The following is a 15,525-nucleotide window of genomic DNA, read 5'->3' as shown; positions in this document are numbered from 1 at the left end:
TGTGACGGTTTAAACGTTAACACAATAAAGGCTTTGGGGGCCCCTAATAACTATAGATTATGAAAATCGGTATCTTTGGTATCAGACTAAACTATTACATTGCCCCAGTTTTAAGAGTTTGGAACCTTTATTGTTATTTTGGAGAAGATAACAGAATTTCTCCTTCAGGATTAGCAATTGAGAAAATGAATTGACTAAGAAATTATTTAATCAGGCTCAGAAGTTTCGAATTAAAAAATGATCTTTTTACTTTATTTGAACAATATGTGAGTCTGTTTCATGTTTGTTTACAGAAGATTTAATTGTATTGTCCTAAGCAGAAGGTAAAACAAAACTACTATTTCTTAATATTTTTAATTTTGTGAGCTTTACTTGAAGTATTAGAACTGATTACCTTCATAAACTTGTGATTTTATTATGGTGTTTTATGAAGTATTTTATTATGGTTTTTTATGAAGTCATGAAAATCTTTAATGCAATCAAAGTCTATTTATTGGAATTGAAATCTTGGCTGTGTGGATAGTAATCTTCTCTGCAGTGATAGTTTCGGAGATCTGGTTTGCTTGTCTTGAGAACTCTCTTTTGATTTGCTTGCGAATATTCGTTCTGTGTTTGTTTTTCAGATGCAAGTACTGTGACAGGTCATTCAGCATATCTTCTAACCTGCAGCGGCATGTTCGCAACATCCACAATAAAGAGAAGCCCTTTAAGTGTCACTTATGTGATAGGTGTTTTGGTCAACAAACCAACTTAGACAGACACCTAAAGAAGCACGAGAATGGGAACATGTCTGGTAGGTCATCAGTTGCGTTTTGAGGAGGAGATGGTAGCTTATTTTTCTTATTTTAAAAGACAGCTGTGAGCATTCTCCCGTTCCGCTTTGACACGAGAATCAGATCCTGTTGTGCAAATTTGCAGCACGTTTCCCTTGAGATTTTTGAATGAAGTGAATGATGTGATCGTTGAATAATATACAGCTCAGAGCTTTATGTGGATGATTTTATTTTCTCCTGGATTCATCTCAGTGGGCAGTCTCAAGCGAAGAGAACCATGACCCGAACTCACCGGAGACTCATGAACCAAGGTTTCCTAAATTGCAGAGAACGATCTTTCCATCTATTGGCACAGAACGTGGCCCCCAGCCTGGCAGGATGACCACAGTGGAGCCCCAGGATGCCACGCTCTTGAGTATTAACCTAGAAACCATGGCTGCTTTTGCAGAAGGCCTGCAGTTCAGAGGACCTCTCCAGGGGACCCTGTTTAGAGATGAGTGATTGAAGACTGTCAACATGATCAGAGTAACCCGTAGCGAATGATAGTGGTGTGTGGTTTTGGTCACAAATTCCAATGTAGAATTAAGTGAAAAGTGGCAAAAAACTAGGCTTCCCTTAACCCAGACGTACCAGCGCATAGTTAGCAGAAGACATGGTAGGTTTTCTTGCCTTTGGTTTCTAATGCTTAGATAATAAACGATTAATGAATGCTTAGCAGCTGGCATGTGTGTGTGAAACCAACTTATGTAGCCATAATTTGTTTCTAGAGAATTAAGGAAATGACTTAGAAGTGAGGAGAGGGGTTGTGCATGCAGCTCCTGAAAAGGATTTTAGGAACAGAGAAAAGTTGGGTTTATACAAAGTAGTAATCTTTAGTGAAGGAAATTATTTTATTATTAATCCGTCCTCTGTTGTACGGGAACATTGCTTATGATTTTGAATGAACTATATACTCTTCGTTTCCCTTAAAGCCAAAAATCTAATGATCATGGTTTTAAAATATTGGACTTTAGAGGCAGAAGTCTAATCCAATACACAAAAGTGGCTACACTTTCTTACAGTATACCACTATAATTTTTCTAGTCAAAATTATTTCAGAAGATAAATAAGTTAAAGATATAATGTGTCAAATTTGAATACTTGTTTTTTGGTCCAGGTTATAACTTTGTTAAGCTGAGGGGTGTTCTAACCTCTTGTTTTTGTCATCTAGACTATTGTGATGAACTATTAAACTGTAGATATTTTGTGGGCACGCTAAACAGCATGAAGCAAATGTTACTATAAAGTTTGACCACATGTTATACAGTGTTTATAATTTGTAAATTTATGGAAACTTTAGAATAATCTGTGATACAGGTATTTTGATTCTAATTTTATAGGTAAGGAAGCTGACAATCATTCTGTAATCCACAGACTCAATATTGTCCTCTTAATACTATACCACAACTGTCTCTCGACTGGTGTGTTCTGAGTCTACCCACGGCTTAATCCACCAAATCAAAATGCAGTATTTCCAGCATGTGTTCAGTCTTTATTTGATAACATACTTTAGCACAGGGGCAATAAATACATATTGACTGCAACCAGGTATACAGTTTCTTCTGCAGAATGTATGTAAGACCTCTCTATAATTTGCCTCACCCCATATTCTCATTCTACAAATTAAAATGTTCCCATGTCACAGTGGGAAAAGGAGGAAGCTAGTGGGAGAAACGGCATCTTTGGGTGACTGTATCTCACTATTTCAATGGTTCAAAATAGTCCCCATTCCTCACTGGCATGGGTACTGAGGTAAAATTGGGAAGACTGTGACCTCCTAAAGTTATCATTATTAATATTTGAAAAAGCCTGTTTTAGGAAACAGCACTGATCAAATGAAGAAGGTATGAGATTCAAAATAAGTTGCCCTATAAATAATAGTCTTTTTCACAAAAGGCTCTCTCTCCTCTCAGGTACGGCCACATCGTCGCCTCATTCTGAACTGGAAAGTACAGGTGCGATTCTCGATGACAAGGAAGATGCTTACTTCACAGAAATTCGAAATTTCATCGGGAATAGCAACCATAGCAGCCAGTCTCCCAGGAACACAGAAGAGAGGTAAAGCTTGTTTTTTCCTCTTTAAAGTCGATGATTTCGCAAATGAACGTTTTCAAATACATTTGCAGTGCTCACTCTTGTGACACGACTTTACTCCTGCCACCAATGGCTGGTATTTATTTAGTGCAGATTAAATACCAAATGGTCTTCTAAGCACTTTATATTATTAGTTAACTTAATTACCCTAATAACCCTATGAGACAGCGACTACTGTTATATAATTTTATCAGTGCAGGAATGGAGACATCAAAGGTTAAATAATTTGCCCAAAGTCACCTAAGTAATAAATGGGATTCAACTGGGCTCTGTGGTTCCAGAGCCCAGGCTTTTACCACCATTCTGTTCTGCCTCTCTTGATAGCTAATTAGAATATTTTATCAAAACTTTCCAACTAGAAGGGAAAGCCACCACAGGGGTTCAGTTGAATCACTGGCTAACAGCGGTTACTATTATAGATCATATGATATATCATGTATACAGAGAGTATGTGACTATATATATTATATGACTATATATATATGTATGTATATGTATCTGTATATATTTATACATACTGTAGATATTTACATATAAAATACTTATTGAATGTCATCCAAATGTCTTTTTAGAAACCGTTTGTGACTTCTGAATAAGATTCTATCCCTTCCTTGTATGCTCGCAGGTGCATCCTCATTTAATTCTGGCACGTTTGTTTCAGTGGGTATACTCATCCTTGTTTTTAAGGTGCACTGGCTCCCTCTTGTCATTATCAACATCAGGCACATATGGCTTAATTCATATAGAAAATCTTTTAATGATGCTGATAATGAATACTTATCTAGTATTTTACATTTTATGTGATGTAAATGAAACATTATTTTACCCAAACTACCGGGTTTAATTTTTCTTATCTATAAGTTACAATTAAATATCTGATATTGAGAACTATGTTGTTCTGAATATAACTATCCAATGGCCTATTAAATTAGCATGCTGCAATGTACATTTTAATGTAACAGGAAATTAATGAAAGTTCCATGACTTTTTATCATGCAAGGGTTATTGTTAGTGTTCTCTATCTTTGATGCTATTAAAAGTCAAAGTTAATTGTTTTAGATACTTTTTTCCATTAAGGCAAGTATCAAATAAACATTATTTTCCAAGATAACATAAAAATATATGACCACTCTGTTCTTCAACTTGTATAAAATTGTTTCTAAGGGAACAAGGAGAGAATATCTGCTATTGCATGACTCTTCCCAGCCTCTCAGAAGTCTGATAAAACTATAACTTTGTGCAGTTGGATGTCTTTCCCTCTGCTTGCCCTTGTGTGTGTGTGTGTGTGTGTGTGTGTGTGTGTGTGTGTGTGTGTGAGTGAGAGAGAGAGAGAGAGAGAGAGAGAGAGAGAGAGAGAGAGAGAGAGAGAGGTGAGGCAGATATCAGAAGTACAAAGTACTAAAGACAAGTAAGAAAGACAGTCATGATCTTTTGATAATTTTGACATTTTGTTAGTGACAGTTACATGATACAAATAAGAAATCGCGAACAAAAAGCACCATTTGTGTTCTGAGACTCCTATTCAGATTTCGAGCCCTTAGCTGGAGATTTGTGAACCATAAAGCTGCAACATCTGGCTTCAACATGTCTAAACAGCATAGAAGTAAGAAGACTGAGTCATCCAACTTTTCTCCCCTCAACTCCTATCAGACTACTTTTGATGAATAATTTAACCCCCATAAATTGCCACATTTGAAAGCATAATTAACAAATAGGTTTTCTTAATCACGTTGGCTTTGTTACTTTTGGTTTTCATCCATGCACTCTTTTGTTCTTTTACTTTTTCTTTCATTTCTTTAAAACAACAATTTCGATCCATTCAAGCTAGCAAGTTGGCAGTGTAACTGGAAACTAATAATTTATGTCTGTGCAAAACATGTTTTCATCATTCTTTGATAAAAGAGGTTAAGAGACGGATTGTATAAAAAAACTTAATGATGATATGACTTTTTCTGGTCAAATGAATTTTTACTGTGTACATCTGTCACATCCACAATTGTTTTATTTATGTATTTTTTTTGCTCTGAGAAATCTAAGTATTAAATTATACTCATTTTTTTAAATGTGGGAAAGTGATGGGGGTCTATCGCTGATACCTGGTTTTCCATAATCTGAAAAATAGTTACATTAAATGTGAAAATTGTACATGACTGTAACAATAATTTAGCAGTCTCAGCAAGTTTTCTGAATTAGTAAATAGGTAAAGGAGCAAGACAAAATTGAAAGATTCTGAATGGCCCAGGAATCAGGACACCTGGATGCCTAGGATGAGTTAATTTCTATCAAGCTTTCTGTACTTGGGCAACTGCCTTAACTTCCCTGATCATATATCTTTAAAAGGAGGAAGTTAGGAAGAGAGATTTAAAACATTTATAATTGTTTTATAACAGTTTCAACTTTAAAACCTTACAGCGAAACTTAAATTCAAGTTACACATATTTTAATGTTTACTTTAAAGCCTGAAAAGCTTATCCTAGTTTCATAAATGCCCTCAAAAGTTTTAAACGGGGACTTCTATGTTATTAAGTTTCTTTTATAATTAAACTTTCGAAGCATGTATTGCAATCCTTGCCACCACAGACTAAAATATCACAGATGGCTTTTTAAATATAATAGTCTTCTTTTGCATCATTATGTTATACACACTTGCTAAGTAAGCTTCAAAAGATATTTGTACAATTACATTTTTATATCATTTCCCACCCCAATGTTATCCTGGGAAACAAGGAATTTTTTTACATTCAGATCATCCAGGATAATTTGAACAAAGTACGAATAAATGAGCACTCAAACACTTTCAAGTCTCAGTAGAGTGTTTAAGTGCCGTATACCCACCAATGTCACCTAGAAATAGCAAATACTGGTTAGTCCTTGGCGGCTATTTTAACATTTTCTTTGAACTCTTAGATTCACTTGAAGCATGTGTATTGAAGCTTTGGCAGTGTTGCTCAGGGGTATGGGTTTTCCAGAAATCTGTTCTTTTAAATGGTGCATACTTATATGGTAATTAGGTAATTTTACTTAGAGAAAACCTTTGTGTGCTTTTTATATCCTATATAACAATATCATTTATCAAGCAAAGGCCTGATAAGAAATAGGAGACCGAGATTATTTTCCCAGTTCGACCAGAGGCTCTATTTATAATCTGAATAATCACACAATTATTTTTTTTCTTCATTTTCTCATTTGTGAGGTTACATTGTTTTCCCATGGTTACCATAAAGCCTAAACAATAAAAAATTTGCTCTACAAATGTTGAAAATTAAATTGTTGCTAGGAAGACGTGATAATAGAGCTAACTGCACGTTTACAAATGATACCAGCAATTGAATCTCTTTCTTTTTTATGCTTTTGAAAGAATGAATGGCAGTCACTTTAAAGATGAAAAGGCTTTGGTGACCAGTCAAAATTCAGACTTACTGGATGATGAAGAGGTGGAAGACGAGGTGTTGTTAGATGAGGAGGATGAAGACAATGATATTACTGGGAAAACAGGAAAGGAACCAGGGACAAGTACTTTACATGAAGGAAACCATGAGGATGACTACGAAGACACCAGCGCCCTGGAGATGAGTTGCAAGGCGTCCCCAATGAGGTGAGAAGCAAAAGTAGATCCACATAGGGTTACAATCCCTGCTGCTGTGTTCTTCCATTAGTGCACTATTCCAGGTGCTAAGCAATTTGCGAGCAATAAATTATAAAAACTAAACTTGAATTAGCAAGGCATACACAGTGGATTAATTTTTAAAAGATGGAAGCAAAGTGGCCATCAACATAATCCGCAAGCATAAAAATACATCAGTATTGGTGAAACTCTGATTAACCTGAGGAAGGAAGGGTAAAATGAGAGCTACACAAGTACACAATCACTTATTTAGACTCTACCTATTTCTCCTCAAAGAAAAATAGAGATTTCAACATTATCTAATTTATTCAATTTATCTGGTGTGTTATTATTCAATATTATTGAGATAAATTTCACTTTACTTGATATATTTGGAATCTATATAGATGATAGATATTTAAATGGAAAAAATTAGCCCAATAGTTAAATTGATGGGAATATTATATTTTCATAGGGATAATTGGTGCCAAACGAGTATAATCGTAACTGGCTTTATTTTAAATGGAAATTATAAACATATGAACTCTGTCTCCACTGCATTGCTGACTTCCCATGTCATTGACTTTAATTCTTTATCTCAAATACACTCTTGCTTTAGTCATGAAAAATCTGAAAAGAAATATATTTATAAGATAGAATATTTGTAAGCTTTTTAAAGAACCCAAGAATTGATGCAGGCTACTTTCTACTGCAAATATAATATGTTTGACAAGTGTATAGACTCAAATGAAAAGTGATTTGGTTGGATATCAAACTGAAAAAGAAAAAAAAACCCTCTGTGCTTTCCCATTGGTTCATTTTAGGTATAAAGAGGAAGAATATAAAACTGGACTTTCTGCTCTAGATCATATAAGGCACTTCACAGATAGCCTCAAAATGAGGAAAATGGAAGATAATCAATATACTGAAGCTGAGGTGTCTTCTTTCAGTGCTTCCCATGTGCCAGAGGAACTTAAACAGCCGTTACACAGAAAGTCCAAATCACAGGTACATACTCTCCTACAGTATAGCATCCTGATGACATTGTGCCTTTGACACCAAAGGCGGATACCCTTTGCAATGTTCTAGAATCTGAGCAGGCTCAGATGCTTTACTCAAAACGTTCAAATCTTTGTCTATGACCGAATCCAAAATAGTCAACCCCTACGGCAATTAATATGACTGGGTTCTGCACAGAAATTTCTGTGTCAAACCCTGACCTCCAATAATCTTCCCTTTCCTCTGCAATTACATTGCCTTTGTATAGATGGTCCATAATGTTCACTTGCACCTATTTGTATATTACTTCAGAGTTATTTTCTAATGCTTTGTGTCTATAATTTTTGTCAGCCTAATTGCATTTTGAGATTTTTGGAAAGTGAATTCTGTCCTCTATTTTTGTTTCTTACTGTACATAATTAATAAACAACTCATCTAATGATAGAATTTAGGAGTAAACAGAGGGTCAGAGATGAAATGAATTGCCAAAAGTCTGTAGCAACTTAATGGCAAACCTGGAGATAAACCCTATCGATTTTTATTGAATGAATGAATGAATGAATGAGTGGTACCCAAGTTCATTGAGGTCTATAGCAATCTATCAGCACTATGGTGGCCAAAATAAATCCATTTAAGGATCTATAAATACCACTGAACATAGCCTCAGTTCTTTTTTCACAAAAAAGGGAAGTCAGTCCTTTCTACTTGACATCTGCACTCAACCAGGTTGTTTATTCAGGTCCATTTCTTTCTTTAGAAAGAAAAAAGAAACTTTCTGTTGTTATATCTGTTGGTCACTTTGGTCTAATTGTTTGATCCAGAGTTCATTTTAGAGGTGGCCTGACATATCAAACCATGTGACCATATTAACTCCTACATCTGGAAATTTCTTACGTGGATGAGATGTTTTGAACTGGTCTTAACAGCAAATGTGGTCATATCGCGACTAAAGTGGGGAAAACACTCCAGTGGGATAATACAAGTTTGAAAGTATCAGTAAAGTCAATAAAAAGTCTTAAGATATCATGTATGGTAATAGGCAACATAAATGTTCTTTCTGAATTGAAGTGAAAGCACCCAGCCTCAACTCTGGAGTTGCCTAGCTTCATGAGCTTGAGAACATCACTTCACAACTATGGGTATCATTTCCTCATTGTAAAGTGGGGTGAGTGGAGAAGATGTCTAATGTCCCTTCCTGCTCTATCATTGAATGAGGATAAAAATGAATTTTTCATTTTCTAACATTAAAAGTAAACCAGAGGCTTCCCTGGTAGCGCAGTGGTTGGGAGTCCGCCTGCCGATGCAGGGGATGCGGGTTCGTGCCCCGGTCCGGGAAGATCCCGCATGCTGCGGAGCGGCTGGGCCCGTGAGCCATGGCCGCTGAGCCTGCGCGTCCGGAGCCTGTGCTCCGCAACGCGAGAGGCCACAACAGTGAGAGGCCCGCGTACCGCAAAAAAAAAAAAAAAAAAAAAAGCAAACCAGCCAGAGTAGACATCTCATTCTCACATGGAGACAGCCGTGAGAAGTGTCTAATATATTTTTTTAACTCTTGATTTCCCGTTCTTCCTTGCTAGTGGATCAGAGAAACTGGGGGAGCCAGCTTTTCTTTCTTTTTCTAAAATTTCTTTTAATTATTCCACCCCAAATTATGACATTATAAGGCACATTACCTGAAAATTCCTGAAACTGTCACAGTGATAGAAAGCAAAGGGTCCTGGGAACTTAAAGATAATGGAAATGATGTATTTCAGTACCAGCATTTTGGTATATAAAGTCCCGGCCCAGCTGGGCTAACAATTACCTTCGCAAGAAATACTTGCATTTTGCAATTTTAGCTCATATTTTTATTATTACTTGATAATGTCATATATATATATCAATCTGAAGATGGTCATGCCTTTTTGCAAACTGACTTTGTTTCATGAGACTTCATTCATTCATTCAGTTGTCATTAACTGTCAGTTATGTGCTCAGCACTGATCCTCGTGCATGAAAATGTTTATTTCCTTTGATTACCAAAAGGCAGACATTCCATATTTATCATTTTCTAGAATCTGAATAGATTCAGATGCTTTACTCAAAACTCATATATTTACTCTGTGATTTTTATAGTGATTGAATCCAAAATAGTTGACTAATACAACAGTGGCTGCCTTCTGTATAGAGTTTTCCCTGAAAAACTCTATCCTACAAAAATTCGTTTCATGATAACAGGTACTATTTACATCAGGGACACTAAGCTAAGCACTTTATGTAAGTTAGTGCTGTGGTTCCTCCACAACCATTGGAGCTAAGTTTTTGTTATTATTATCCACATCTCACATGAGGGAAGTAACCTTGAAAGATTAAGCAACTTGCCCAAGGTCACGCAGCTAGCTGAATAGAGGCAGGTTAAAAGCCAGGATTAAAACTCAGGATTTCGGGACTTCCCTGGTGGCGCACTGGTTAAGAATCCTCCTGCCAATATAGGGGACATGGGTTCAAGCCCTGGTCTGGGAAGATCCCACATGCCCCGGAGCAACTAAGCCCGCCAGCCACAGCTACTGAAGCCCATGCGCCTAGAGCCCGTGCTCCGCAAAAAGACAAACCACTACAATGAGAAGGCCGCGCACCGCAAGGAACAGTAGCCCCTGCTCGCCGCAACTAGAGAAAGCCCACGCGCCACAATGAAGACCCAACGCAGGCAAAAATAAATTAAAAAAAAACAAAAACGACCTCAGGATTTCAAATTTTTCTCTTGTAATCCCTTTTATTTTTCCACATATCAGAATGAGTTAAAAAAAAAGAATGAGTTTTGTTAAAACCATTTCAGAATAGTGTTCATCTTGATCTCTAAATGTGGGTATGTGATTGGAATAAAGTTCAATGCTCACTTCACCCACACTTTAAACCCTACAAAGGACAAAGACTCTATGTTATTTATCCCTGATTCCCTGGGACCTAGCACAGTGCCTGGCATAGAGTAGATGCTTAAGAAATATTCGTAACATGTCTGCGGAGATTTTGTAGAGGTCCGGAAGGCAAATAGCATACATAAAAGTCAAATGTGTACATTGAGAGCAATGACCCAGCAAATCAAAATCAGTCTGCGAGAGCAGATTTTCTAACTGAATGCCATGATTACGGAAGAAACCACAGACCGGCCACATGTCTCAGCACGACTCCCAGAGATGAAATTCTGCTTAACAACGGAGGCATTTTGTCTTTGTTTACCGATGGTGGAATGTCTTTGGCAGGACTTTAATGATTCCTCTTCAGCAGCATTTTGACAAGCAAGTTTAGCAGTGGATGAGACCAACAAATCAACAGTGAAAAGTTCACTCCTAAGTCAAGACCAAACATTTCATTTGAATATTTTACTTGGCAGCAAATGGGGAGATTCTCTGAATAGCTATTTGGACTTTGACGTGATAATAAGGAAGAAAGAGCACTTCTTCACAGAGCACCCCTGTGCACCTTCTGCTGGCAGATACTGGCGCACAGGGTTAGAACTTTGCTGGGTCTTTTGTGTTGTTTCATTTTTTGGTAGAACCGACTTGATTTACCTCGACTTTCAAGGTCTTTGAGTGTCAGCATTGAATACTTCAAGCGTGGAGGGGAAGTGGGCAAAGCATTCAAAGCTGGGCAGAAATAAGTTTTACTTATGCCTCCTTCCCTCTAGGTGAGTGACTTTGGGCGAGTCATTTCACCTTCAGTGCTCTCAATTATCCAGTGCAGGAGTCCGTGGGACTGTTTCCTCTGGACCACAGTACTGTCAAGGCAGGCCTGTCTCTTATCTGTATTTGCAGTTTCAGTTGTAAGCATTCAGTCATATTTGGGGTGAGTTGAACATGTGCATAAACAGTGGATGGATGGTTATTATAGTTATGGTCGGGGAGGGGGATGGCTCCTGTTTCTTAATGGGGGTGCTCTTGTCATTCTAGGTTGGGTCATTAATGTTTTGTTCTGCAGATCGTGTCACTATTGTGGCCCCGAGGCAATGAAGGCCAGCAGTAACTCCATGTCATTATAGCACAAGAAAATGTCCCGCACTCTTCCCAACACACCCCTGAGGGATGCTTCTCAGGATCCCTTCTCTTTGTAACATTCACCAAAGATATCCTTCGAATGAAGAGTGATGGTTTTCAAATGCCATTTACCGAGTCTCTCCTTTTTACCTCAGGCATATGCTATGATGTTGTCATTGTCCGACAAGGAGTCCCTCCATTCTTCATCCCACAATTCTTCCAACGTGTGGCACAGTATGGCCAGGGCTGCGGCGGAATCCAGTGCTATCCAGTCCATAAGCCACGTATGACATTCCCAAGGTCGACCAGAATGGGACCAAGTCCAACGGTAGCATGGCTTTTTCACATAGGACTATTTAAAAGACTGCTGAGCAGAATGCCTTATAAACCTGAAGGGTCACTCATGTAAAGTCTGGGGACCTTAAACTGAATGATTAAAAAAAAAAAAAGAAAGAAAGAAAAAGAAACTATTTATTCTCGATATTTTGTTTTGCACAGCAAAGGCAGCTGCTGACTTCTGGAGGATCAATGCGACTTAAAATGATTCAATAAAAATGAAAAACTTGCTGGGCAGAAGGCGTCTTCCCGTTCACCTTGCCCCTGGGAGCGGGTGGGTGAGAGGAGTAGTTAAGATGGCAGCATTGATACGAATGAACACTCCATAGAAACTGAATTCTTTTTTTGTACAAGATCACCTGACACATGATTGGGAACAGTTGCTTTTAATTACAGATTTAATTTTCTTGCTTTGTTAAAGTTTTACGTAATTTAACCCTTCGAAGACAGAAGTAGTTGGATGAAATGCACACTTGATTATTAGAGAAACTGATAACAGGGAGTATTTTTTTCCCCATTAACTTTTGCCTTCTTTAAGTACATTGTTTAAAACGAGGGAACGAGGGTATGTGTATATTGTAAACTATGGATGTTCAGTGCTCAAAGAGGTTAAGTCAGTGAAGTAACCTGTTCATCACCAGTACCGCTGTACCACTACGCTAATAGAAGGTTTGCCAAATCCTTGTAATAACATCTTAATTTTAGACAATCATGTCACTGTTTTTTAATGTTTAATTTTTTTGTGTGTGTTGCGTGTATCATGTATTTATTTGTTGGCAAACTATTGTTTGTTGATTAAAATAGCACTGTTCCAGTCAGCCACTACTTTCTGACGTCCGAGGCACACCCCTTTTTGAATTTCAAGGACCAAGGTGACTCGACCTGTGTATGGGAGTGCCAAATGGTGTTTGGCTTTTCTTAACATTCCTTTTTGTTGTTGTTGTTTTGTTTTCCTTCTTAATGAGCTAAATACGAATAGATGCAACTTAGTTTTTGTAATACTGAAATTGATTCAGTTGTATAAACGATTATAATTTCTTTCATGAAAGCATGATTCTCCTGATTAAAAACTGTACCCCATATTTTATGCTGGTTGTCTGCAAGCTTGTGCGTTGTTATGTTCATGTTAATCCTATTTGTAAAATGAAGTGTTCCAGACCTTATGTTAAAAGAGAGACGTAAATAACAGACTGTATTCAGTTATTTTGCCCTTTATCGAGGAACCAGATTTGTTTTCTTTTTGTTTGTAATCTCATTTTGAAATAATCGGCAAGTTGAGGTACTTTCTTCCAATGCTTTGTACAATATAAACTGTTATGCCTTTCAGTGCATTACTATGGGAGGAGCAACTAAAAAATAAAGACTTACAAAAATGGTTATTTTTTTCCCACAGTGTGGTATTTTCCCTTCTCATGCAATTTTGGTTTCCCTTTGGGAGCCAGTGATTTAAAGATATGCTGTCTGGGACTTTGATGCCCTAATAGATAACATGGAATGTAGAGCATGTATGTATAGTTTTGAGATGACATGAAGGATAGCCCTTGGCCCAGAGGGACTTGGACTATCTCCCACTCATTGCTCTGGACTTTCTCCATGTGGTACAAAGTCAGGGCTCAGGTGCAACACCACATGGTCCTTGGGATCACCCCATGTCTGCAGTACCCGTTTTACTTAGGACAGAGCAACCTACAGTTTTTCTTCTCGATTTTACCTAGTGCCTGCCAAAAGGTGTTCTGTTTCTTATTTTTGTTGTTAATTACCCAAATACTGTTGATTGATTCCCAAAGGGGTGGTGGGACCCTTTAACTTTTCTATGATCATTTTAAGTCTTTGCCTACATGCAAAATATCATATTTTCATGGTTAGAATCAGAGGGTAGATTTGATTTCGAGTTTTCTTCCTCTACCAAAAAAACCCACAAAAACTGCATATTGCTACAAATTCTTCAAAATAATCATTTAGCAGTTGCTCCGTATTCCATCAGGCTTGATCTACTATGATGTCTTTAACCATTCAGATTTTGTTGAAAATTTATGTTTTCTGCTTTTCACTCGTGTAAGCAATGGTATTTTAATTTTCATGCACGTAATTGCTTCTGTGTGTTCATATATGTACACACGGAGTTGGAATGTGAGGAGTGGTATTTCCATACAATAAATTCGCTGGTGGGGGAGCCATTATGAGTATTTTTTTGCACCTTAAATATAATGCCAACTGTTTTAGAAGATGGTTATTTCAACTTGGCCAGCTGTAGAGGTTTGAACAAGGTCTGCATATTAAATAAGTATGACACGTGGAAGTAGATCCAGACTAATTTCTCTGTTTGTTTATTTATTCATTCTTAGTCAAAATGCCAGGTACAGGGAAACCTCCTCACATCCTTTCTAAATGTCAATAGTATAAGAATTAAATATGTGGGGTATAAATATTGATTTTTTAAATAGAAAGTGTGCACAGGAAGTACTGAGAAAATATACTAAAGCTGTAAATCTGGTGTATACAGAAGGAGAAGAAGAATCTAGTGTTTGAGACATAGAACAACACATTCGAGAAAGTGGAGACTGGGAACGTGTTGTGCATTTTCCTTTGTTTTAAAGAAAATACCTATAAATTCTGAAGCCATTCTAATACTCCCATTGCTACTGAATTCTTGTTAGACTCTCTGAGCAGGACATTTCAGTAGTTTGCTAATGCTTAGTGCCTCCAGATTCCAAAGAGGCTTTCAAGCCTTACATTTCTGCTTTCTTTTGCATTCATCTCTCCAGCAGTCCACCGCACGGCCCTGTGGGGAGGCCGTGAGATGTGGTAGAGACAATATTGGAGTTGGAAGCTGAAGGCCTGGGTTTGAATTGTGGCTCCATTACTTTAGCGGCTTTGAGGTCTCGGGCAAGTCACATACCTTTCAAAATCTCATCTGTGAAACCAGGGTAATAATACCTGCTTCTCCTGCTACTGAACTGGGTTTCTGGGGATGTTGAAAATCGAAGTACATTTTTTGAAATATTTGGCAAAAGTTCTACACATGCAGGCGCTTCATAATTTTTATGGTGGTAGTTAAGAGAATAGAATGTGTGTGTGTGTATACACATGTACACAAACACTGTGCTAAGAAGAAATTTTTAGACTATAACAGAAATCTGTTCCAGAGTGTATAAAAGTGGATATGGACCTTTTTTGGGAAAAGATGTTAGAGATGTTTCTTTTTAAATTTTTTTTATTGAAGTATAGTTGATTTACACTGTGTTAATTTCAAGTGTTCAGCAAAGAGATTCAGTTATACATATGTGTGTGTGTGTGTGTGTGTGTGTGTGTGTGTGTGTATATATATTCTTTCTCAGATTCTTTTCCCTTATAGGTTATTACAAAATACTGAGTATAGTTCTCTGTGCTATACTAGGTCCTTGTTTGTTATCTACTTTATATATAGCAGTGTATATTGTTAACGCCAAACTCCTAATTATGTTTCTTGAACAAATATATAGCTTTGAAAAATAAAGAAAACTCAGCCCTTTGAAAACATGAGCCGTGGAGTCTGATCGTTGAGAGCTCTCCAAAAATTCAAGGACAGTTAAGAAAACACATTCAAAGAATACGCACACTCACACTTTTATTTTCAGATAATGACCATCAACCAGTCTTTTTTTTCTGCACAGAATAAATAAAATGAGTTATT

At 37.2% G+C, this 15,525-nt stretch overlaps 1 protein-coding gene across 20 annotated transcripts in view; it reads left to right on the top strand.

The window, feature by feature from the left end:
- Positions 1–13,231, top strand: part of MECOM (MDS1 and EVI1 complex locus) — a 567,851-nt gene extending 554,620 nt beyond the window's left edge. For 18 of the 20 annotated variants that reach the window (XM_032630292.1, XM_032630275.1, XM_032630273.1 and 15 more), the window contains 5 exons: positions 624–793; positions 2,726–2,870; positions 6,265–6,501; positions 7,335–7,518; positions 11,672–13,231. In XM_032630292.1, the coding sequence (XP_032486183.1) occupies positions 624–793; positions 2,726–2,870; positions 6,265–6,501; positions 7,335–7,518; positions 11,672–11,806 (871 nt within the window). In that variant the 3' untranslated portion in view covers positions 11,807–13,231. The remainder of the gene's footprint in view (positions 1–623; positions 794–2,725; positions 2,871–6,264; positions 6,502–7,334; positions 7,519–11,671) is intronic. The other 2 variants (XM_032630277.1, XM_032630276.1) reach the window with 2 other exon arrangements.
- Positions 13,232–15,525: the final 2,294 nt, after the last annotated feature.

Source organism: Phocoena sinus, chromosome 4 (genome assembly GCF_008692025.1).
Source record: "Phocoena sinus isolate mPhoSin1 chromosome 4, mPhoSin1.pri, whole genome shotgun sequence".
Lineage (NCBI taxonomy): Eukaryota > Metazoa > Chordata > Mammalia > Artiodactyla > Phocoenidae > Phocoena > Phocoena sinus.
Note: the sequence above shows the minus strand (reverse complement) of the source record. Positions and strands in the feature narration are given on the sequence as shown.